Source organism: Gymnodraco acuticeps, unplaced genomic scaffold (genome assembly GCF_902827175.1).
Source record: "Gymnodraco acuticeps unplaced genomic scaffold, fGymAcu1.1, whole genome shotgun sequence".
NCBI lineage: Eukaryota > Metazoa > Chordata > Actinopteri > Perciformes > Bathydraconidae > Gymnodraco > Gymnodraco acuticeps.
The window spans coordinates 8,281,513-8,306,611 of record NW_022992351.1 but is presented as its reverse complement, the minus strand read 5'-3'; the positions used below and the strand labels follow the sequence as shown (position 1 = coordinate 8,306,611).

General features: G+C 41.9%; 1 protein-coding gene across 1 annotated transcript; it reads left to right on the top strand.

The window, feature by feature from the left end:
* The first annotated feature begins 443 nt into the window (after nucleotides 1-443).
* On the top strand, nucleotides 444-15,813 carry zgc:136971 (S9 family peptidase). Its single transcript, XM_034208847.1, has 22 exons — nucleotides 444-543; nucleotides 712-838; nucleotides 4,079-4,214; nucleotides 4,493-4,568; nucleotides 4,644-4,719; nucleotides 4,925-5,025; nucleotides 5,235-5,369; nucleotides 5,522-5,613; nucleotides 7,312-7,349; nucleotides 7,433-7,554; nucleotides 8,061-8,121; nucleotides 8,490-8,584; nucleotides 8,954-9,005; nucleotides 10,576-10,679; nucleotides 10,830-10,962; nucleotides 11,051-11,134; nucleotides 11,382-11,462; nucleotides 14,124-14,212; nucleotides 14,428-14,621; nucleotides 14,711-14,813; nucleotides 15,317-15,423; nucleotides 15,614-15,813. Exons 2-22 carry the CDS (start codon nucleotides 721-723, stop codon nucleotides 15,711-15,713), a joined length of 2,097 nt encoding a protein of 698 aa, XP_034064738.1. The 5' UTR covers nucleotides 444-543; nucleotides 712-720; the 3' UTR covers nucleotides 15,714-15,813.
* The last annotated feature ends 9,286 nt before the right edge of the window (nucleotides 15,814-25,099 follow it).

Below are 25,099 nucleotides of genomic sequence, written 5' to 3'. Positions count from 1 at the left end.
GATGAATGATAAATACATTTTTACACCGTTTTTCATTACATTCAGCCAAAGAATATTTTTATATTCTCATGGTGAATTTATTTTTGAGTAAATTATCCCTTTGAATACACTGAAGCAAGATCTGCCTACAACTTTTCATTTTACAGGTCGCATTTTCTGCTCTGCTGTAGATGGTTTGTAAATATGAATTTAAATATCAAGTTAGAATATATCTTGAGATAGGTAAAACTTGAAAAATGAGCATAAGCAACGCATATTAAATTGCTAAATTGCTGGTATGTTCAAGAAGTAGGCTACAATATGACATTACCATTAGTGTCTGTGTATTCATATTAACCAACTCAACAGTACTACACTGTTTATGGCCACCTTGTTGACTCTCTGCTACCCTTATGCGGCCATTTTTAGGTACTACACCCCTCTAAAGTGAACCAAAGTGGTATCGTCCATGCATGAATTCAATTCAACATGGAGGCGGTGGTGGCGTAAAAATCATTGCTGCGAAATGTTCAAACAAGTCCAGAGAAGGCGATAACTTCAAGGGTTTGTGGAATAATTAGTAAAATGATACTCGGTATTCTTTAAACTCTCAGAGTAGCTTTGAACGGTTTAATGTTATTGCTTAATGCATGCGTTTGTACATGTCTGGTGTCTCGGGCTGACTATAGTGTGACAGGTTGGTGATTTAATGTGGGGGTGTGTGTGTGACAGGAACCACCGATGGAGCCCAGCCTGGTCACCGGGCTGTACGGAGAGGTCAGCGGGCTCCCTGCCCCGGTTTCTGCTCATGTGAGTGAAGAGCAGCTCCCAGAGGTCCGGACATTCACCGTGACTGCTGGTAACTCTGTCTTTTAACACTGTCTCTTTGGTGTAACGTCTACTGTAGGTGTTTTTAACATGGTAGCTGTCTACAAAAATACATATGTGTATAGGCCTACGTATAGAAAAGTGTATGCTTTTAAACTTCCTTTCTGGTTTGGCAAATCTAATGGCCATTTATGTAAGTAGAGACAACTATTGAGTAATATAACTTGGCAGTCAGTCTTGCTATGTTACGTCCAGACACAGCCTGGAGTTTAGATGTTATAAACAACACAACATATGTAAATAAAGAGTGCGCTTCTCCCCCCCCACCTCTATTTCTCTCACACCCTCTTTCTCTATCACCTATTACACAAGTGCAAGCACAGCAGACAGTATATGTTATGTTTGCGTTAATATTTCTGCTGTCAGTTTTGCTTTTGTTGTGAATTAACTAAGTACACACTGCATTCCCTAATGCAATATAACTTCAAGGGAATGGATTATACAATTTAAGCAATTTCTACTTTTTACTAAAGTAATGGCAGCCTGAATAAAGAGTTTGTATACTACTACTAAACCATACGAATATTGTGGGTAGGAAAATACTTCCCTTTAAAGCATTTAAATATTGTCAATCCAAATCAGATCAGTTGGTCTGCTGTTGTTTAACAGACATGACACAAAAGTTACACATTCAAAGCTGAAAACCTGCTGTATTGCTTTTCTTTTCCAGACCCCAAAGTGCAAGTGTATCACATGAATGGAAAAACAACACTGTGTTGTCAACACAGTGAATTATTTAAGTGTAATGCCTATTTGCTCAAAATGTATCCTGCATGCAAAAACTGCTACAAGAAGAAAAGAAAAACCCTTAATCATTCACAGTAAAATCAATGGGGATATTGCTTTTTTTGTTATACATCTTTGTTAATATGTCTATGAGTGATGAAAAGTCAGTGAGTCATTGTAAATCATCCCCTGGGAATCAAATCCAATTTCATGACAGTTGTTAGAAAAATATCTTTCTCTCTCCGCTTGGAACCTGAATCAACAGGTCACTGACTTAGCCAGTTAAACAGACCATTACTTCAATTTCAACCAGCCTGCATGCAAATCCGTGTGGGAATGAGTACGACCTCCAGCCTTTCTTTAGGTCTCGTGACAAGCTGCCGGTCATAGACGCTCTGACACCAGTGATCTCGTCTTAAGGGTTTAAAATGGGTTTACAGGGGAAACCCATCTGTTTCTCTGGAGTATACCATTTAACCTGACTGTTGTTTATGGGAAATTCTACAGTGCATGTCCTCTTCATAACACCACAGATGTCCACTGATTCAAGCCAAATGGGTGCTGAGATGGCCTTGACCTAACATAGTATAACTGTAACACAAACATTATACAATTGTTATAACATGCAAGGATCTTTAGATATTTTTAAATTAAACAATAAACACAAACCAAGATGATAAGGAAAAGTTACTGGAAGTACATTTGTATTAAAGGTCCCATGTCATGCTTTTCCGGTTATTACCCGTCCCCTTGTGTGCTATGAAGGTTTTTATGCATGTAAACGGTCTGCAAAGTCACAAACCCTCAAAGTACACCCTGTGTACCCTGAGTAAAACTCTAACACAGAAAATACCTGTCTATGCTGCCCCAGAACGCCTCGTTGGAGATTTATCTTTTTCCATTGTTTTTTTAATGGGTACAGTGACGTGCCCCCAAATGGATCCATTGATCCAAATGGACCAATCCGTGGAGCCGTTACTTTACGTCCGCGGAGCCGTTAGGTTAAGTCCGTCTCTCACAGACTTCCTCACACACACACACTCAATCTTTTCTCAGCTGCAGCTCCGCCGATTTCTCATCCCTGAGACGGCGGGACGCGGCGAGGCTGTGAGTCGGTGTGTGAGCACACACACAAACTCCCAGCCAGGCTGCGGGTGTGTGTGTGTGCGTGTGTTTCGGGCTGGGTTTTGCTGTGTCTCGCTGTCTTGCAGACGGCCACTGGGCTCATAGGGAGGGGGGGGGGGGGGGCAGGAGCTCCAACAAGCCGATTAGGACAGAGTGAATACACATACTTTACAGAGATGCTGTATAGTATGTGATTTTGGAAAATTGCACAATATAAATCTATTTTAGTAGACCTCAACAATGGAATTATGATCAGTAGAAATGGCCATGACATGGGACCTTTAATAACTTCTGTGTGTCTGTGAACAGTTAGTTATGATCCTTTAGATTCAGATTCAACTTTATTGTCATTACGTAGTACATGTACTAGTGACGAAATGTAAGTTTAGGCATCTGACCAGAAGTGCAAAATAGCAGCAGGAGTCTACATAATGAGAATAATTATACATGGAATTATTATAAATAGAATAATTATAAATAGGCTATAAACAGATGAATATATGTGTAAACGGCATTGACAGTAAAAGATATAAACAGGTGGGTGGTGGGTATGGGCTTGAGTCTATCAGCGGGCAGAGTTCAGCAGGGTAACAGCTCTGGGGAAGAAGCTGACCCTGAACCTGCTGGTCTTGGACCGGAGGCTCCTGAGGCGCCTCCCCGAAGGTAGGAGGACACCGATTATGCGTTGGGCGATTTTCGTCACCCTCTGCAATGCCTTCCTATTGAGCATTGTGCAGTTCCCATACCAGGCTGTGATACAGCTGGTCAGGATGCTCTCAATGGTGCAGCGATAAAAGTTCACTAGAATCTGAGGAGAGAGGTGATCTTTCTTTAGTCTCCTCAGGAAGAAGAGATGCTGGTGAGCCTTCTTCTGGTGGTATTGTTGGACCATGAGAGGTCATCAGATATGTGGACCTCCAGGAACTTGAAGCTAGACACACGCTCCACCGCCGTTCCATTTATGTGGATGGGAGCGTGTGTGTTGCCTTTCGATTTCCTGAAGTCCACAATGAGTTATTTTGTTTTTGTAGTCAGTGATGGCCTGAATGCCCTGCCACATTCTTCGGGGGTCGGAGTTATTGAAGTGCTCCTCAATCCTCAGTTTGTAGCAGTGCTTGGCCTTCCTTCTTTAGGTGAGCCCTGGATAAACTGTAAGCCCGTTCGTCACCTGATCTGAAGGCGATGTTTCGTGCTTTCAGTAGTTGGCAAACTTCTTTATTCATCCACGGCTTTAAACTAGTACTTTGTTATTTTACAGCCAATATTCTAAAATAAGTACACATAAGGTTGAAGGTTTTGCCTCTTGGGCATGGGTGTCTGTACGCTTGAATCACATGAGTGTGGAATATTCATTTCTCAGAGTGGAGTCAGAGCGACCTGGTCCGAGGCTCCAGACTTCGCTACTCGCAGCAGTGGACTCTGATCGCAGACAGCAACCACCACAAGAGCATCAGGACTGTCCTCCCTCCAGGACCCTGTGCACCTGTGGCTGGAGAGTGAGTACACACACATTATGTACAGAGAGAAAGTACTGTGAGAAGCCTGGAGCTCCAAATGTTACACAGCTTTAAAATACTTCGAATAGGAGCTTCTTCATTTGCAGATCCCTTAGTTTCCACTCATGAATGACCGTCTAATTCAACAGAATCAACATGTTTTATGTGTAACATACTGTACACTGTTTAACCAGAGAGTGTACAGTGAAGCATTTGTTTTGGGCCTTGTGTTCAGTTTTGCTGTAATCCAAAGTTTTCATATCTCTTCCGCTCTTCAGGTTAGTGAGTGCTATCTCTCCCATTCGAGGCCAGAGGGCTGTTGTCAGGGAAACAAGCGGCCACCAGCTCCTCGAGGTGAGAAAAACAGATCACAGTATGCTCTGTTAGATTAATGTTGGAGCATTTTTACACACTGTTGTTGTTGTTCAGATATGGAACCACCACGGCCTCAGGAAGTGCCTCAACCTGACAGCTCTCAAAAAACACGGCAGAGTGTACGAAGATGGTGAGGCAGAGTTTTTGTTTTTCTTGTTTCCACCCAACTAATAATCTGATGAATCATTAAAAAAATCACTGACCCTGTCATATCAGCTAATGTAGTGTTTTACACTTTTGTAAAGTATGCGGGGTGCTGCAGTTGCACCCATGCATTATTTTGTGTTCATGCATTTATATAACCACTTATAGAGTGTGTGTGTTTGGGATTACAGTGCAGTTTGGCTGTCTTTCCTGGTCAGAGTGTGAAAAAAAACTGCTGTATGTAGCTGAGAAGAACAAGAACACACATGATGGAGAATCTGCATGCAGAAAGGTATAAAACACACACACACACACACTGGATATTGTTTTTAGGTGCATTAAGATGAATAACATGCAGATTGTGAATCCACCAGAAGGATATAACCTATTGTACAACACATTTTTCACCCAAAATACATTCATGTCATTAACTACACACAAAAGTGTTAATAATGTGTATGTCGTTTATTTAGCTTGTGTGTTTATATTGTGCCTGAACAGGACAGGAGTGTGTACTGTGAAGACTGGGGCGAGGCTTTAAACAATAAGAGCGTTCCGGTGATATTCGTGCTGAATCTACAGAATGGCTCCGTCAGCGAGCTACAGGGCATCCCCCCTGATGTCTCCCCTGGACAGGTGATGGTCATTGTGAATCAACTGTCCCTGTGTGCCTTTGTGTCACAGTATGAAGGCTACTGCAGATTGATTGACATCTTTAATAATAATGTGTGTGTGTGTCTGTCTGTCTGTCTGTCTGTCTGTGTGCGTTTGTGTGTGTGGTCCTCCAGGCTCTGTGGGCTCCCGGCAGTCAGTCTGTGGTGTTTGTGGGTTGGTACCACGAGCCCTTCAGACTTGGACTGAGGTTCTGCTCCAACCGCAGGTTAGATGGTCCTTTTTCTGAGTCATGTTTAAAGAAAAAGCAGCATCATAAGCTCTATAAACTAACATATATCAATTGTAGTGGCACGTTACCTATATGTCTGCCTGTTCATCAAATATTCTTCTGTGTACAAACAAAGAAAAAAAAATACTCTTTGGTTTTTTATGTGTGTTGTATAAATTACATTACATTACATTACATTGCATTTAGCTGACGCTTGACTTACAATAAGTACATTCGACCAGGAAGACACAACCTTGAAGAAAACAGAATCATATAAGTACATCAGGTTTCATAGAGCCAAACATTTCAAGTGCTACTCAACTGGCTTTAGATAAGCCAGTCCTTTATTAGTATATAAGTGCTTTGTTAATAGTTATATCGCTCGAAGTGGAGTCGAAAGAGATGAGTTTTCAGTCTGCGCCGGAAGATGTGCAAGCTATCTGCTGTCCTGATTTCATTGGGGAGCTCATTCCACCATCTTGGAGCCAGGATAGCAAACCCACGTGTTTTTGCTGATGGGAACTTGGGTCCCCCTCGCAGCGAGGGCGCAGCGAGTCGTTTGGCTAATGCAGAGCGTAGTGCACGCGCTGGGGTGTACGGTTTAACCATGTCCTGGATGTACGAAGGGCCAGATCCATTCGCAGCATGGTACGCAAGTACCAGTGTCTTGAAGTGGATTCTAGCAGTTACCGGAAGCCAGTGAAGGGAGCGGAGGAGCGGAGTGGTGTGGGAGAATTTAGGAAGGTTGAAGACCAGACGAGCCGCTGCATTCTGGATGAGCTGCAGAGGTCGGATGGCACATGCAGGTAGACCAGCCAGGAGGGAGTTGCAGTAGTCTAGGCGTGAGATGACGAGAGCCTGGACCAGAACCTGAGTCGCTTTCTGAGTCAGCTGGGGACGTATCTTCCTGATGTTGTAAAGCGTGTATCTGCAGCAACGGGTTGTAGCAGCTATGTTTGCAGTGAAGGACAGGTTGTTATCTAGGGTCACACCCAGATTCCTTGCAGTCTGAGTCGGGGAAACAACTGAGGTGCCGATGTTGATTGTTAGGTCAAGAGTGGGACAATCTTTTCCCGGAAGGAAGAGCAGCTCAGTCTTGTCAAGGTTGAGCTTGAGGTGATGAGCAGACATCCACTGAGAGATGTCAGCTAGACAAGCAGAGATGCGTGCGACGACCTGGGTCTCTGAGCGGGGAAAGGACAGAATTAATTGGGTGTCGTCAGCGTAGCAGTGGTATGAAAAACCATGCGGGCTAATAACTGATCCGAGTGAGTTTGTGTACAGGGAGAAGAGGAGGGGACCAAGAACAGAGCCCTGAGGGACCCCTGTAGTTAATTGACAAGGGTCGGACTCAGACCCTCTCCAAGTCACCCTGTAGGTACGGTCTTTCAGATATGAGGTGAGGAGGGAAAGTGCAGAGCCTGAAACTCCAAGCAATAAATCTGCATATTTTCATAATATCCATAAATGATCTTTATTTTTTGACCTTGTGTTAGTGGCAAGTAATTGTTTGACATATGCTGAATCAAAACTGAGTAAAAATGATAAAGCAGCAGCAAATGAAAACAGAATAATGTTACACATTTAGTTTGTTGAGTTGTAAAAATAGTTCTTTATTTGTATAGCAGGGCTTAAACTTAACATTTGAATTTACAGTTTAATTATGTGTCTTTTTTCCTTTTAATTATTTTTCAGGTCAGCGATATTCAAGCTCGACCTGGATGGAAACTGTGGTGAGCACATGGTGTTTGTCTCTTGACTCACACTCACACTCTCTGCTCAGCTGATCCCTGTGTGTTCTCCCTCTCCAAACCAGAGTGTGTGTCGGGGTCCGACCTCTCGGTGTCCTGTCCCCGGCTGAGTCCTGACGGCTCTACCATCGTCTACTTGCAGGGCCGAGTGTTCGGCCCCCACAACCAGTGCCTTAGTCTGCAGCAGGTACACTGTGTGTGAGTGTGTATTCAAAGTCAAAAGTCAAGTTTCTTTTTGTTTGTGTGTACAGACAGAGAGATGGAAATACCGTTTCCCACAATCCTGAATACCAAAATACAAATATGTATAAAATATGTATGCCCTATATATACACAATCAACAGACACATTTATACATATGCACCCATTAAGATTAAATAAAAGCACAACAATCAATATCTACAAAATAACAGTCACTTCAATATCTTTGGGAAATGTACATTAGTGCAAGATTGTCCATAGTGTATGCTTGTGTGTGTGTGTGTGTGTGTGTGTGTGTGTGTGTGTGTGTGTGTGTGTGTGTGTGTGTGTGTGTGTTTGTGTGTTTTCCACCTGTTAACAAGTGAATTTATCTAGCACATTTCATATGACAGACATTGACTTTTGTCCAATAATAAAAAGCACAAATTAAAACAATAGGCAAAGATCATACATGAAAATAAACTTTGACTGTTGACTATTAACCCTCCACAGTTGGACCTGAGGAGCAGGAAGTCATCCACACTGCTGGAGGTTGTCAACAGACCACTGACTGGTAGGTTACTATATACTAGTGCTGTACTCTGGATGAGTCAGGTGGACAATATCATATTCCTATAATCGTCCCTTGTTTAATATGGCAGCTGTGTTGAAGGAAATGCAATTTTCGAAATTGTCACTTTCTCTTCATGCCATTCCCGATAATGGCTTGAAAATACCTGACCTGTAGCTATTTTAGTTTGTTTTATTAAGCTAGAATGAAGTTAATTGGGCAGGTGCATCAACACATGTAAGGAGCCTTTAACAAAGCAGGGTACACAAGCTGATCTAGGGAGAGTGAGAGTGCTTGGTGAAGGACCAGCATTAAAATGTATATCAAAATTAAAGTTAACGAATCATTCTGTCCATGTGTCTCTGTTTCAGGTGAGTTTGCAGGTGTGTATGAGGCTCTGCCCCCCTGCTGCTGGTCTGCCGACAGTCAGAGAGTGGTGTTCAGCAGCGCCCGCAGGAACTGGAAGGTAACAACACGTTTACATGCTTTATTATTAATCATGTGTGTATTCGTTCTGCTTGTGGTGACCATTGAGCTTCAGAGGTTTACATTTGTTACTGTTCGGCAGTGCAGCTAGATGTTACCCTTTGTTTCCAGTCATTATGCTAAGCTAAGCTACCCTGAACTAATCCTCCTCCTGACTCTTGCTACTTAATCAATACACAGACATTTATGGTATTGATCTCTGCCAGAAAGCAGCTTAGTGCATTTCAAAAACATCTGGCAGACATGCAGAAAAAACTGTGTATTTATAATTGTATTATTATTTTGTGGTCATCATGACATCCTATATACAGTTTCCATGCCTCATTTGTTACTTTCTTTTCTTTCTCAGGATCTCTATATGGTGGACAGACAATCAAATAAAGTTACCTCCCTCTCTGATAGTAAGAGTCCCTCCTCTCCTCCTCCACCTCCTCTCTCACATCTGTCCTCATCTTCATCAGTTTTTTTCCCTCCACAAACTCCTCCTCCTCCTTCTCCTTTCTCTCCTCCTCCTGTGTCTCCTCTGCTTCCGCCTCCTCCTCCCTCCCCCTGTTGGTTTCCTCCATCTCATGCTTCTCTCCCTCATCCTACCTTTCCTCCCCCTCCTCCTGCTGCTCCTCTCTCTCCATTGTCAACTCATCTTCATCTCACTCTCTTCTACCCTCATCCTTCACCTCCCTCTTCTCCCTTTCCTCCACTTCCACTTCCTCCATCTTATTTTGACTATCACCTTCCTCCTCCTCCTGATCTTCCTCTTCCTCCCGATCCTCCTTCTTTCCCTCCTCCTCCACCTTCTCATCTTCATCATCAGGAGCACAATGGAGAACAGGAAGGTACGATAAGACCAACAAATTAAATGTTGCCATCAAAACATCCCACCGGGGACTTTCAAAAGTCAAAGTCAAAAGGAACACCACAGGAGCAACACTGAGCGCCAAGAGGCATTAACAATGAAATACTTTATTGCTGGAGCTAAATGATTATGTAGACTATTGACAATAAATGTTTTTTTAATGTGATTTGGATAAACAAGTGCTTGACATATCATCAACACTCATACAATTTAATAAGGGTATATCATTTCAAAATTCTCTTTACAAACTTTTAACAGACCTTTATCTTTGTGTTGGTGTTCTGGCTTTCAGTGGATCAAGTACTTTACTCCAGTATTGTACTTAACTACTTTTTGACATATTTGTACATTATTTTGGTATTTCAATTTAACTCTACCTTATACTTCCACTCCACAACTATTCAGAGTCAAATAGCGTACCTTTGACTCCACTAAATGTATTTTAATACTAATTCGAGGTACTTTGCATATGTCCCCATGTTGCTAGGTAACATTACCATGTTGCTGCTTGCTAGGTAACGTCACCATGTTGCTAGGCAATGCTACCATGTTGGTGCTTGCTAGGTAACGTCACCATGTTGCCAGTTGCTAGGTAATGTCGCCATGTTGACGGTTACTGGATAACGTCACCATGCTATTAGGTTACGTTACCATGTTGACGGTTGCTGGGTGGTGTTGTCATGTTGCTGGTTGCTAGGTAACGTCACAATGGCACTGTTATAGTGTACTAATAATCCACACAGTATTTCAAGTATCTAAATTTGGTCCACATCGACAAACTACAATACTAAAATGCTCTTACATGTATATACTATACATAGGATAATATAATAACCATAATAATGTAATACTGTTAAAACATCCATTCAGCGTCACAAGTACTCTTACTTTTGATACTTTAAGTACATTTAGCTGATACAAATAATGTTCATTATATTATTCTGAAATGGATCATTGAACAGAATGAGTACAGAATTTTGAATCAGGACTTTTACTTGTAATGGAGTATTTTAAGACCATAGAATTTGTACTTTTACTTCTTTCAACACTGCTGACTTTCCATCACCACTTCTCTGCCTCCTTTACTCCTCTCTGTGTCTCCCTCCTCTCCCCTGCAGGTCTTCCTGATCTTTCCAAAGTGTTCGGCAGTTGGAAGCTGCTGACAGTACAGAAGGACCTGATGGTTGTCTGCTGCTCCAGCCCCAACACACCCCCCACTCTGGTGAGACAACACACACAAACACAATAATTAAGATTACTCAAATACATTTTTATTTGAGATTTCTTTGTTTCATCAACCTTATTTGTGTGTGTGTGTGTGTGTGTGTGTGTGTGTGTGTGTGTGTGTGTGTGTGTGTGTGCGCGCATGCAGAGGGTGGGTTTCCTCCCCTCAGCAGGTGAGGCTGTGACCTGGCAAACCCTGCAGCAGCCCGTCATGACCTTTGACCTCCACTGGACTGTACTAGATGTTACACCTCCACCAGAGGAGGACAACACACACTACTGTGAGACACACACAATGATAAATGAAAATGATGACGATCAATCGCTCTTTCAATAGACACATTTCTCTCTTTATTTGTCTTTCATCAGCTGGTTTAGACTTTGGGGCTGTTTTGGTTAAACCCACTCGTCGCCTACATGAAACCAAGATACCTCTGGTCGTCTTCATCCACGGTCTGTGTTGACTTTTTATTTTACAAAAATGTTGTGCGCACATTTTGTTATTGCAGATAAAGACAGGAAATGGAAAGGTTGTAGGGAAATGCAATGCACAAGGGGACTTAGGGCATTTGTGCCGATGCGATTATTTGGTTGCCCGGTCTGTGTTTACTTGTCTGTGTGATTGCTGTATTTCTGTTTCCGTAAAAACATATTGCCTAAGTTTTATTATGTTTTCTTTAATGTTTGTGTGCTCCCCCAGGTGGCCCCCACTCACAGTTCCCAGCTGAGTGGAACAGCACCACAGCTGGACTGGCTCAGCTCGGCTTTGCTGTGCTCATGGGTGAGACACACACACATACACACACCACTCTCAGTAAGACATTAAATAAGCAGTATTTTGTCCAATAAGTGTTGGGGATTCAGTCTAATTTCCTTTATGCATACAGGATGTCAGCTATAGTCCTTTTTGTGTGAGCCTATATATTTAATCTATGTGAAAAACTGACTAAACCATTCTGCTTTTTGTGTTGCAAACAGTAAAATCAAAACATAAATCCTCCTTAATTAAAGTGGACTTATCATGCAAAATGCACTTTTGTACGTCTTTTATACATGAATATGTGTCCCCGGTGTGTCACGGAACTCACCAAGTGTCAGAAAACACAACCCTCTCTCTTTTCCTCCATACCTAAATCTCTAAAAACGGGGCTGCAACGGATCTGATACAGATTTGAAATATCTCTGATGTCAGAAACGAGGAGCTCCGCCTATAGAGTGGCGAAGTCACGCCCATCTACTTCCGGTCCATGGGACCTTATTTTGGAAAAATTATGTATTGAAGTCAATGGAGAGAGAAAACTTATCTTTCGATCCCGTTTTAATTGTGCCATGAATTACACATATGATGTTTGTCAATCTTAAAAAATAATCTCCATGTAAAAAAAGTCACAGTTTGTCGTAAAACTGTTGAAATATAAGACTATGACAAATACGCAACTAGAAAGACTACAAATCCCAGAGTCGCGTAAGTGATGTCACAATTGTTTTTCTCCGCTAAATATAAGAGATAGCTTAGATAACTTTAGCAAGATGCCTGTGTGCTTAGTACCAGGTTGTTATCATACCAGCAATGGGTCTTGCTTGTTCTTTCGCTTCACGTCTGATGAAAGGACCAAGAGTGGCTGGATCAAGTTAGCTACCTAGCTAGTAGCAAGCACGTTAGTTAGCATTACAGCCTTAGCTTTGTCATTTTTATTAGCCTTAACATGAAGTAACATTAAAGGTCCCATGTCATGGCCATTTCCACTGATCATAATTCCATTGTTGAGGTCTACTAGAATAGATTTATACTGTGCAATTTTCCAAACTCACATTGGTTTCTCATACAGCATCTCTGTAAAGTATGTGTATTCAGCAGTATTCACTCTCTCCACTAAACGGCTCGTTGCAGCTCTTGCCCCCCCCTCCCTGTGAGCCCATTGTGCTCCAATTGGTCGGGACCAGTCGGGACGTTGTGAATCGCGCTGAGCTCCGTGGAGGTGTGATTTCCTTGTTTAGCGATACACAGCGAAACACAGCCAAACTCATCCTGAGCACACACAAAGTCACAGCTGAAGTAAAAACAATAAGTGTGGCTTGATATTGAGTAAGAAAAAGGTTGATAAACGCTGAGAGAATGGGTCTGCAGAGAGAATTTCGCCGCGATCCCAACTGTCTGTTATCAGCCTGCAGCCAGGGTGGAGAAATCACCAGAGCTGCCTGCACTGAGTGTGTGAGGAAGTCCGTGGATTGGTCAATTTGGACCAATCAGCGGGGGCTTAACGTAAAGGCTCCGCGGACGTAACGTAACGGCTACACGGATTGGTCCATTTCGTTCCGGGTACGGATGACATCATGCGTACCCGGAAGAATCAAATGGACAATGACGTATCTCCAACGAGGCGTTTTGGGGAGGTATTTTCTGTGTTAGAGTTTTACTCGCGACAGGGCGACTTTGAGGGTTTTGACTCTGCACACCGTTTACATGCATAAAAACCTTCATAACACACAAGGGGACGGGTACTAACCGGAAAAGCATGACATGGGACCTTTAAGTAACCCAACATGTTAAACAGTAAGAGTAGTAGTCATATTTCCTTTGAAGAGTACTGTCACACCGGTGTAATCATTCTATAATACACCATTTAAGCCCGGAAGAGAAATGCTAACGCTACATTAGCGATCTTTTTCTACTTCATGCTATCTGCACAAATGGTTGACATTAAACATTAAAAAAACCAGGCAGTTCAGAGAGAATCAAAGGAAGGCAGGCAGCTTTGCATGACATTCTTTCATTGTGGTGATATTAAGGGTAGTCAATCCCTTGTTTAGCAAGACAGTGACAGCCATCTTGGTGACGTGTGTTGTTGTCGGAGACCAGAGATGTAGTTCATTCAGCGTTTCACACAAAAAAATGTGTTACTTCACAATTTTACGACATTTATTTATTTTTGACTGGCAAAATTATCTTTTAAATTGACAAACATCATATGTGTAATTCGTGGCACAATTTAAACGGGATCGAAAGATAATCTTTCTCTCCATTGACTTCAATGCATAACTTTTCCGAAATAAGGTCCCATGGAGCTCAACCGGAAGGGGAGGGACTTCGCCTCTCTATTGCCGTTCGAGAGCGCTGGAGACGCTGTAGTACATATGCCAGGCCTGTAGGTGGTGCTGTAGTCTGCCACAAAAGCAGCGAAGAAGACTTCTCACAGATTCAGTCCCTTCAAAAACAGGGCTAAAAAAGAGCAAATAGAGCGAAATGAGGCATGGCTAAAATGCATGATCTGTTTGGTATTTTGAAAAAAAAACTTCGCAGACATGTTTTATATAGTTATGGCCCTACAATATATTATTAAAATATAGCATGATAGGTCCACTTTAACATTAACAGAGGCTTTTCTTTTTCCTTTTTGATTTTTCTCTTTTTTCTTCTGTTCCTCTTTGTGTCTCTATCCAGTGAACTACCGGGGATCCACAGGGTTCGGACAGGATAGCATTTTGTCCCTGATCGGCAATATCGGAACGCAGGATGTAAAGGATGTGCAGGTACTAGCTGACCATAAGTCATGGGCAGATTAAAGTTAGTTTTAAAAAAAAAAAAAAAAGGAAAATATTATTAATATTGAAGACTTGATTTGAGATAAATATGGAAAAAATACTAATTGCACACAGGTAAAAGGCTGACACAATATTTAGTAATTCATTTGAACCCACAGCCCAGTGTCACCCTCAAAGTGAAAATAATGTGTGTGTTCACCCAGAGGGCCGTGCTCACAGCGCTGCAGAGTGACATCACCCTCGACCCCAAACGACTGGCTGTGATTGGTGGATCTCACGGAGGTTTCCTCTCTTGTCATCTGGTGGGTCAGTACCCAGAGTTCTACAGGGCGTGTGCGGCCAGGAACCCTGTCATTAATGCTGCCACCTTATTGGGCACCAGTGACATAGTGGACTGGTGAGACGAACATGTTCACAAACACTCGTCAGCACGTGAGCTTTAACTGCATCACATCCCATGTTCCTAACCTGGCTCTGTGTCTCCAGGCGTTACAGCAGTGTGGGGCTTCAGTACTCGTATGACCAGATCCCCACTGCTGAAGCCCTGGCTGCCATGTTGGAGAAGTCCCCCATCACACATGCTGCTCAGGTCAGACACACACACTCCTGAAATGCATTTTTTTAATCATAATGTACGCATATAAAATACAACTTTTTGTAAGTTATTTTTGTATTGCAATTTATAAAGTTGCCTTGATAACAAGACCTACAGCTTCCAACATTCTAATTACTCCTTAAACCTCGGGAGAGGATATCATAGAAAAGTGTTGGAGTCCAAAATGACACTGTCTCAAACCTGCATTCTTCCAAATATGGCCAGCAGTGATGACTCCACTGGTTGCAAAAAGGATTTTGCAACCATAGAAGTTTATGAAACAATTACCTTCTTCTCACTTGATTTATATCTCAGTTACTAATGGATTACTCTGTAAACATTTATCCCGTTGTGTTTATGGTTTGAATCACCACTCTAAACTATTTTTCAATACAGAATTTAAAATGTCTCCATGCCATGGACTGCAGCTTGTCAAGAGACAACACACTTTATAAAGGGTTTAATTTCAGTGTGTTTATCTGTGTGTTTGTTTTTAGATTAAGGCTCCAGTGTTGTTGATGCTGGGGGGAAAAGACAGAAGAGTGTCCCCTCATCAGGGGCTGGAGCTCTACAAAGCGCTGAAGAGCAGAGCTTCACCTGTCAGGTACAGTCAAGCAAATATTAAATACACAAATAAAGACATCTACACAATCTGATCCAACACAACAGCCTACAAGTGGTTTAACTTCAGCTTAAACACACCTTTAGTTATACCCTCACCCTCATGAAGACTCCTTTTTGTAATTATTAAGACAAAACAATGGGCAATGCTTAAAATCTCTTTGTCTATGCAGATTGTTGTGGTTTCCAGAAGACGGACACTCTCTGTCCAGAGTGGACACACAGGCCGACTGCTTCCTCAACACAGTGCTGTGGCTGCACCAGCATCTCTGAACACACACCCAATGTGCACATGGACACACACACCTGCATGCACACGCACACACACACACACACACACACACACACACACACACACACACACACACACACACACACACACACACACACACACACACACACACACACACACACACACACACCATGTATACATCACTTCAGGGGACATTACATTGACTTCCATGCATTTTCTGGAGACTTATCCTAACATTAACCATAACTAACACATGCCTAACCCTAACCCTTACCCTAACCCTAATCCTAAACCTAACCAAGTCTTCACCCTAAAATTAATGATTCCCCTCATGGGGACCTCCAATTTGTCCCCATAAGGGAGGCGAGTCCCCACACGTGACTGTGTAAACAGGTTTAGGTCCCCACAAGTATAGTAATGCTAGGCCACACACACACACACACACACACACACACACACACACATACCATGTATACATCACTTCAGGGGACATTACATTGACTTACATGCATTTCCTGGAGACTTATCCTAACCTTAACCATAACCAACACATGTTTAACCCTAACCCTTACCCTAACCCTAACCCTAATCCTAAACCTAACCAAGTCTTCACCCTAAAATGAATGATCCCCCTCATGGGGACCTCCAATTTGTCCCCATAAGGGAAGCCAGTCCCCACACTATGTAAACAGATTTAGGTCCCCACAAGTATAGTAATGCTAGACCACACACACACACACACACACACACACACACACACACACACACACACACACACACACACACGCACACACACACTGTGATAAAGCTGTGCTGAAGAAGAAGCAGTTGACAATCTTGAACATAAGTCTGCCTTTTACATAACAAAAGAACACATTTTGTATGTTACAATGTACCTTATTTTATAAATATGTTCAAATCAAAGCATGTAATAAAACAAAATCCTACAAGCATTATTCTTATGAATGTATGTTGTCATGGATAGCTACTTATTTAAGGTTTTACAAACTATTACTGACACATGCATTTATATATTTTCTTCCACATAGTGTTAAAAAACCATAATTATGCTCTAATTTCCTAAAATTCCTAAACAAATTATATTAGTCAAGTCTATAGTTTCTATAAAATGCAATATATTTATTCCACTGATAATTTGTACCTATTATCACACCAACTTTACAATACTTTTAATGTAGTTTGTACAATGTCCAGCAGATGGCAGTCTCTGTCTAAACATTTACATTTTTTCTGAACATTGATCCTATTAATACTTTTACATTTTTATCACACCAGCTCTGGTATGCATGTAGGGATGTTCTAGACCTCTCTCTAGCCGTATCACTTGCTATTGATTTTTCCAAAGAAAAATGACCCAGCGCAGTCACATTTATAAAAGAAACATGTGAAGCGCTGTGACCACACAGACCCAGTGCAGAGCTTTAAAACACCCAAACCACTAGAAATCTCATCTGGATCCTTTCATTTCAAATTGTGACTGCCTTCCTCATGGGCTGCCCAAACAAATAATCTACTGTAACCCTTCAAAGAAGTTAACAATTTCACACAAGATCCAAAAAAAAGCATCTCCTACTGCTCTTTTTCTCAATTCTGGATTTCTCGTCGTGAAGATAAACTCTGGAGAAGAATGCTGGACTCTCTTGCTTAAAAGATATTTACAGCTCCTCACCAGACACTTGTTTACCTCCTCCCTCCATTTGGCACTTGGTTGGTTTTTCCACATTACACAATTTATTTTCAACAGCAGACTTCCCACAAATGCATGGATCAACATTACAGATTTATATTTTGTACCACTCAGAACAACAAGCACCCATGAGAAGGAATTCTGAAACTCCATCTAACATCTCAAAGCTTTCTCACAAACTATGACCTTGTTGAGGCCACAGTCCGCCCAGTCTCGTTCCCAGACAACACAAGTGGCCCTTCAACAGTTGATACTGGTGACAAATGAAATTCACAGATGCAGATTTTATAAGTGCCCGAAATGAGACACGGAGGTGGTTAATCTCGTCCAGGAGTTTCCGCTCACCCTAGCACTCAGACAGAAGTGGGTGTTAATTCTCCCCTCCATTATGGCTTTGTTCTGCGGCCTTGACTGCAGCTGCTGCCAGATGAAGTCACTGTAGTGTGGGTGTGGGGTGAGGTAACCAATTTTAGAGGGAGAAACGGATGGAGATTGAGAGATTTTTGATGACCAAGCAACAGATAAAGAAAGGAGGAGTGAGACAGAGGCGACCGGGTGATCGAGACAATGAATGAGCCGGATAGAGGGAGAAGTTCATGGCGCCCCGTTGTGGTATTCTGCTGTGTGGGTCGGGCACAGAGATGAAGCTTTGTTAAAGGCTGAAGACAGGGGAAGGACTCATGTGCATGTAGGAGGTAGACACACAAAGGAAGGAAAGACTGCAAGTGTGTTTTCTGACGCTGGGAGACAAAGAGTCTTTTTGAGTTGGTTTGTTCTGGTGCTTCCCCTCTTCAGCCGGGTGCAAAAGTAGAACAGCCCAGCAGAGGATGATGGAAAAGAGCTGAATACAACGAAACAGGAGAAAGCCACGTTAAGTTACATTGTCTTTCTAACAGACATCAGCCATGTAGGGCTACATCCCCAAAAGGAGCATGATTTTTTTTAAGCAAATGTCATGGCAGCGCTTCATATTGGAAAGCATTGTGACCTGAGGATGGTGCTAGAGGGAAACTCATGGAACATGCAAATGGAAGTGTCCAATTTTTAGGCAATGTAATTGCGCTTGGAAAATGACATGGAAATCTGCAAATTAGATTTCATTTTCTTCTTTTATTGTATCGCCTAATTGTAAACTTTGTCCAGATGTTGATTAGAAGTTCACCAAAACCTATAGCTAATGTGTAGCACAATGAATGTCTGTTCAAATATCTGAAAACAATTGCTTTAAATGAAGGGAAAGGCTTGACCTTTTGGAATAACACTTGGAATACCAAGAGTTAGATAAGAAAATCAATACCACTCATGTTTGTATGCTAAATATGAAGCGAGTTGCGCTTAGCATAAATGACATATTATGTGTTTTGCAGGGTTAGTCAAGCAGCAGAGATGACAACACTCCAGTAAAGGTGCTGCTTTTGTGCTGAGCTCACCTAAACTTTATATTTACTGTACCATCAAGAGATCTTCCCTTTAAAGACCTTTACACACAAGTGATAGGGCTAATAAACATAATGAAAATATGGAATACTCGCCTGCGAATATAGACTCTTCATTATGAAAGGTAAAAGACGTGGTATGCGGAACCTTTGTTTAGTTTAACACGGTTTGGACTATGGATGTTTCATGGTTGTTTAATAAATAGCCTGTTTTCTTAAGGTTGATTTTGAGTAAGAAGTGAACGTGTCCTGTCTAAGGTCTAATGGTGGAAACACCTGTTAGTGCTTGAGACATTCAAACCACAGTAGACAAGGCCTGGCATCAACCCTTAACTGAGTTTCACTCCTCTGTGAGCGTTCTTGTTGAAGTAAATTGACCTTAAAATCCTGGTCATGTTATGGGATTGAGAAGGTAATTTACTGTGATATACTGTACACTCTAATGCTTTACAGAATAAAGACAAAACTGTATGCTATGTTTGACAGGAATGGGTAGAAATCGGATTTGATTGGGGTTTTGAGGGTGAAAGACTATTTTTCAAGCTGTAAAAGGCTGTTCAAATGTCAATTTCCTGGTTAGTATATGTAAAATAAATAGTTTTACGAGGTGAATAAATCAAATTCTCCATCATAAAGTTCCAACACCTGCACCCCGGGCTGGGCATCCCCCCGTCTCATCCAGACCTTTGAGCCATGACCTTCACCTGTGGGCTCTGGGTGTGTGCCAAGATGTTCCTTTAACATCTGACTTCACAGGTTTCATTAAAACATGGCCCTTAGCTTCTCGATCCTCATTACTTTGTCCCCCTGAACTCTCTTCCTGTCCTCCATCTTCGCTATTTTCTTTGTCACTCTGTTTTTACCACAAAACAGCATTTGTATGTGAACTCAGTGTTCATTAACAAGCTGTGAACATAGGTCTTAACGGGGGGAAGCAGCATTTTACCATCTCCCTTTTGATTCACCCTTTGACTGTTCAAAGTTGTTTGCAGAGTGATCGGGCCCCTCTCAGGAAAGGACGGGACGTTCCGTTATGTCAGATTCACGTATGCCTCTCCCTTTTTTTCCCTTTTCATTCTTTCTCCCTGTCATCCATTCCTTGTCAGTCATTCTGTCTCTTTCTCTCCAGCTATCTTTTTGTGGAATGTGCTTTGTTAAATGCCAATGAATCACAACAGAACGGTGGGGTTGTCTGTCTCTGGGATTTAAATGGTTTTACGACGCAGCTGGTTGGGACCGTGAAGGCTTTGAGTTTTCGTCTATAACAGGTGGAGCTTTTGTCTGTGGTGGAGGAGGTGGGCTGTGTTGGTGGTTATGAGGATGCTGTAAATGCTTTGAGGTCTGGTTTGTGTTTGCTTTCAGGTTCAGTAGAGATGTGTGAGATGGCTATGTGTTGAGGAGCGCATGTTGGGCAAAACACACACACACACACACTCTCTTTCATCTGTCCTCCATCCATTTGGCTCGCCTCCATCTTTCTTTTGTCACGTTCATCTATCTCGCTATTCCCATGCTGCGTCCCAGGCTACTTTTGAACCATTGCCATGCAGGATAATGTTGGGAGGGGATTTCTTGGCTCCTGGGTTACAGTTTAGTCTTTTAGCATGGGGCTCTTATCCTGAGAACGACTTACACAATAGACGAGACATCTGCAAATCCTTCTTCCTGCTGAGAGAGTGATATCTGTTGACCTCCTTGTCTGTGCTGCTATGAGTTGTTTTGGTCGCCGGATGATGCAGGAGTAATGCCCTGTTTAGTTGAGAGAATGTAAAAAGTGGAGCCATTTGGTTTATATGGAACATTTTCTCATTTGAATTAGCTGATATATGTCCCGAGAGATTTTAAAGGCCCTTTATCTTGGATACATGAAGGGAGAGATGATGGTAGAACACTATATCAGGGTGTGATCAATAGTAGGTGCATTCACACCTAATAGTCCGCTCTCTGGTGCGCACCAGGGGCCTCATTTATAACGCCGTGCGTAGGATTCACGTGGGAAGGTTGCTTACGTAGTAGAAATCCAAAAAAATAGGTACAGAGAAATGTTCCGACATTTTCCGATTCACCAAACATCGCGTACCGGCGAGGAAAGTGCGTACAGCACTTCCTACGCCGGTTTCCCTTTATAAATCACAACCGACTCGAAATGCGGTGCAGCTTTTGCGGGCTTCACGTAACGCCCATATTTGCCTATAAATAGTCAAAGAAACGCCCATTCATTCATTCATTCAGACTGACTTTATGAAGAAGATAGCAGGAAATGACGACAGAACAGCTAAAAAAGACATCTCACACCGTGTCAGATTCTGGTTATTTTGGGGAGGTCGAGATACATCATATTGTTTGGTGGATGCCGTTTGAACCAGAGTAGCAGCATGGAGGTCGGATCGTCACCAAAATAAATAAATAAATGGCCCGAAAAAGGTTAATGACAAAAACAATACACATAGCCTTCCTCAGGCAGTGTGTTTGTACCGGGGACAGGAGACACCCCCTTGATGAGAGACTGTAAGAAATGATCGGGGAATCCCTCCGGAGTGGAGTCATGACGACTGGATCTGAATTATGTTTTTGTATTTGGTGATTTGTGTCCCAGCTGTCGATCAGCTGTGCGCAGCGTCTCCACTACAGCAACTCTATATCCACCAGTTAAAGGAAATACAACTAATGTGTTGTGTTATATTAGCTGTACAATTTACCACATAGGTGTTCTTAGTTTCCATACCTCCTGTGTTTTACGAGCGACTTATCAAGTCTTGGCAAACGGCATAAAACACGATTAAACATGATAGTATATAAAACCATGCTCGTATCTACAACCTATAGAAATGCAAAACGGCGTCAGTTTAGACGTAATTCTGTCCTCCTGCTTACCGCATCATTTATGAGAAAACATTTCATAACATTAACACAACATATTCGAGGTGGTTTTCAATAACATATCCGTATTTATTTATTTCTCCAAGTTGTGTTTTTGTGTGCACTGAGGAGTCGCAAACAGGCGTTTGTTAAATCATTTTAAGATTGGCTTCAATCAATGTTTGAAAATGAATTCTTCATATATGATAAACGAGAGGTAACATTTTATTTATGGTATTTCCACATATTTCTCTCCATTCTTCCTTCTGCCAACGGTGTCGCAGTTTCTCGTCTCTCCCGTGTTTGTGCTTAGTGCGTACGCATGGGTTAGAGTTTGCGTGGAGGACCGCACATTTCCCGTCAAGTTAGTATTTTATAAATCGCAAACATTGCGTAGAAACTGGCGTACGCTATCTTTTGAGCGTATATCCCTTTATAAATGAGGCCCCAGACCACAGTTTGTTACATTGTTTCATTTTTCAGAAGGTTCGGTTTGCGTTCACACGGGCAAAACTCAAACGGACTATAAACTTTAAACGCAAGTCATGTGCACGGAAATGCTGTTCAACCATTGGTCAGATATTAAGGGGGTAAAAACGTAAATCCCGGCAATTTCTACCGGAGCCTCCGCCATGGAGCATCGGCACTTTCGGCAGGTTATTCTCATGCTGCTGTTAATCTGGAGATCAACAGACACTAGCGGCCCGCGCATATGATTATATAATCAGACAACGTCCGTTAAAAAACATTATAGCACATATAATGAGAGACGTTCTGCAGCGTTTCACCGTCGACAGGTGTTCTTACTTTTATGTAGTTGACGGAGAATTTTTACTTTACACGACACTGTTCAACACTTCATTCTGCTTCACTCTTTAACTAAACAACCGCGGATGTCTTGAAAGAGTCTTTCGCTAAAGATTTTGAAGATATCCGCGTTCTTGTGACACGTAAATACTACGCTTCCTATGTTTTGGTGCGGACTGCGTTCACACCAGCAATGAACCGCTCCAGAGTTCACTAGCAAGCGCTCCGAGACCACCTATTTTAGCGGACCAGAGTCCGGTTGTTTAGTTCACTTAAGAGGTCTCGGATTGTGTTCACACCGACCCAAATGAACCGCACCAAGCGGCTAAACGCACCAGGGTTCGATTCAACCGGACTATACAAGGCAGGTGTGAACGCACCTAGTCAACTGCATGCAGTTTGCTTTTCAGCCAAACTGTATACAGTTAAATCGAACGGACTTCTTTGTGCAGATGAGAGCGTCCTTAACAACGGTCAATAAATCCTTGACAGAGGTCTGTCTGTTCTGGAATAACAAACGTGTCACGTGTTCTGAATTGACCAATCAGAATCGAGTATTCAACAAAGCCATGTAATAATGTTTTTTAACGCACGTTGTCTGATTATATAATCATATGCGCGGGCCGCTAGTGTCTGTTGATCTCCAGACTAACAGCAGCATGAGAATAACCTGCCGAAAGTGCCGATGCTCCATGGCGGAGGCTCCGCTAGAAATTGCAGGGATTTGTGTTTTTACCCCCTTAATGTCTGACCAATGGTTGAACAGCATTTCCGAGCACATGACTTGTGTTTAAAGCATAGACTGTATATATAAATGGACGTAGGGTCCGTGACGTCACCCATAGGATTCTGCAGAGTTGCCGTGAAGCCCTTAGTAGGCGGAGTCGGCCACTAACGGCTCGACAGTGACGCCAGAGTTCAACTCCCGCCTTCTCCAAATAAGGGCAAAGAGGCGGGACCTGCTGCCACCGAGCTGAAAGTTCCAGAGCTAGCTGAAGCTACCAAGCTAAGCTAACATTTACGTTTCTAAGGTAAGCGGACATGAAACTATAAATAATAATCTAAGTTATTGAGTTTTTAGCATAATACTTCAGAATCTTAAAACCCCTTAACGTTTGTATGCAATTGTGCTAAATTCAACACTGGAATCAAGCAAATATTAATATGTTTGCATGACATTAGTTATTTATATTTTGATATCACTTAACTATACGTTTAATACATTTAAGTCAAGCTAAGGTACATGTGATGGTAGCTAGTTAGTGCTCTTACCTGTGAGGCCTCCTCCGAACAGCATAATAACCAGACTATCATTAAAACTAAGTACCAGTTATAGATTATTGACTTTAGACAAACAATTCAAAAGATAAAATGTATTTAAAGACCAATCTTTATTTGAATGTGCCTCTTAACCTGAGATATTAGTTATACAGTAATAGTATTGACAATCTAAAAAAACTGAGCAACTCAACAGTCAACTTTATGTTTCTTATTGTCTAAAGCATTTATTATTTTCATTTTCCCCCTCTCATATTCAGTGTGGACGGATTGAGACAGCGTGGTGTCCAGAGAGCAGGAGAGACTTTAGGGAGAAACCTCCGTGTGATGGACGTCCTGTCTGTTGGTTTGGAGAGGACTGAGGGTCTTTCCTCAGCGAGGAGGACTGAGGGTCTTTCCTCTGCGAGGAGGACCAGGGCTGATGGAGGAGCCCATGCTGGGCAAAGCTGATACCAACTGCACAGGCCTAGTCTGTCACTTTATTTGACTAAATGTGTTTACTTATACATTTAATAGGTTTACACCTTCTGTCCATATGTGCTTTTGGTTCACATTTCAATAAATTGTATTTGTATTTGCACTCCTTTTGTCCATTATTCTTACTGAAAATGTTAGATTACACATTCACATCTGACTGAAGATTGGCCCCATTTATTTATGACGTTGCAAAATAAGGTACATGTTGTGAAGCTCATAAAGTGAGGCAAATATATATAATCAGCTGATGGAGTGTAGATGTGGAAATAGCTGCATTCGATCAGCTGACTGTTTTTACAATAAAAGTAGTTTCTTAGTGAATGTCCTGTACTGGTCTTGAAATCTCATAACATCAGCTTTTAATGTTCCTCTTGGATGTTCTTCTTGACCCTCAGAGAAGGAGAACATGTCGTGTCTTTCAGGCATGTCCTTTCCTAACAAAAATGACAGGAAACATAAAACATATTATTGCAGAACAAGTGTGTTATTTATGAAAGCAGTGTGCTTGTGTGTTTAGGGGCTGTAGATATAATTATTTTGTAATTGTAATGTTTTTTTTTATTTCAACAATGAGCTACAAAGACAATCAGATTATGAATGAACAGTATGAAGTTCATCAACATTGAAATATATGTTATTATCAAAATAATATTTAACTGTTATCAAAACGTAGTGCAGCTGTAGAAGCTTGCTCTGTTGTCTCACTGAAAGAATCACTTTTACCACGTTTTTTTTCAGACAATATTGAGAGATAAATAGCAGCAGTTCTCACTATGTGTTAAATGTCTGTCTCTCACTCTCTGGTCCAGCCTGTCTGCATCACCTGGACACCTTAAACAAA

Coding starts and splice junctions, on each gene's coding strand:
- zgc:136971 (XM_034208847.1), top strand. CDS start 721: ATGGAGCCCAGCCTGGTCACCGGGCTGTACGGAGAGGTCAGCGGGCTC. Junction 4,720..4,924: donor CGGCAGAGTGTACGAAGATG/GTGAGGCAGAGT, acceptor TTGGGATTACAG/TGCAGTTTGGCTGTCTTTCC. Junction 7,350..7,432: donor CGACCTGGATGGAAACTGTG/GTGAGCACATGG, acceptor TCTCCAAACCAG/AGTGTGTGTCGGGGTCCGAC.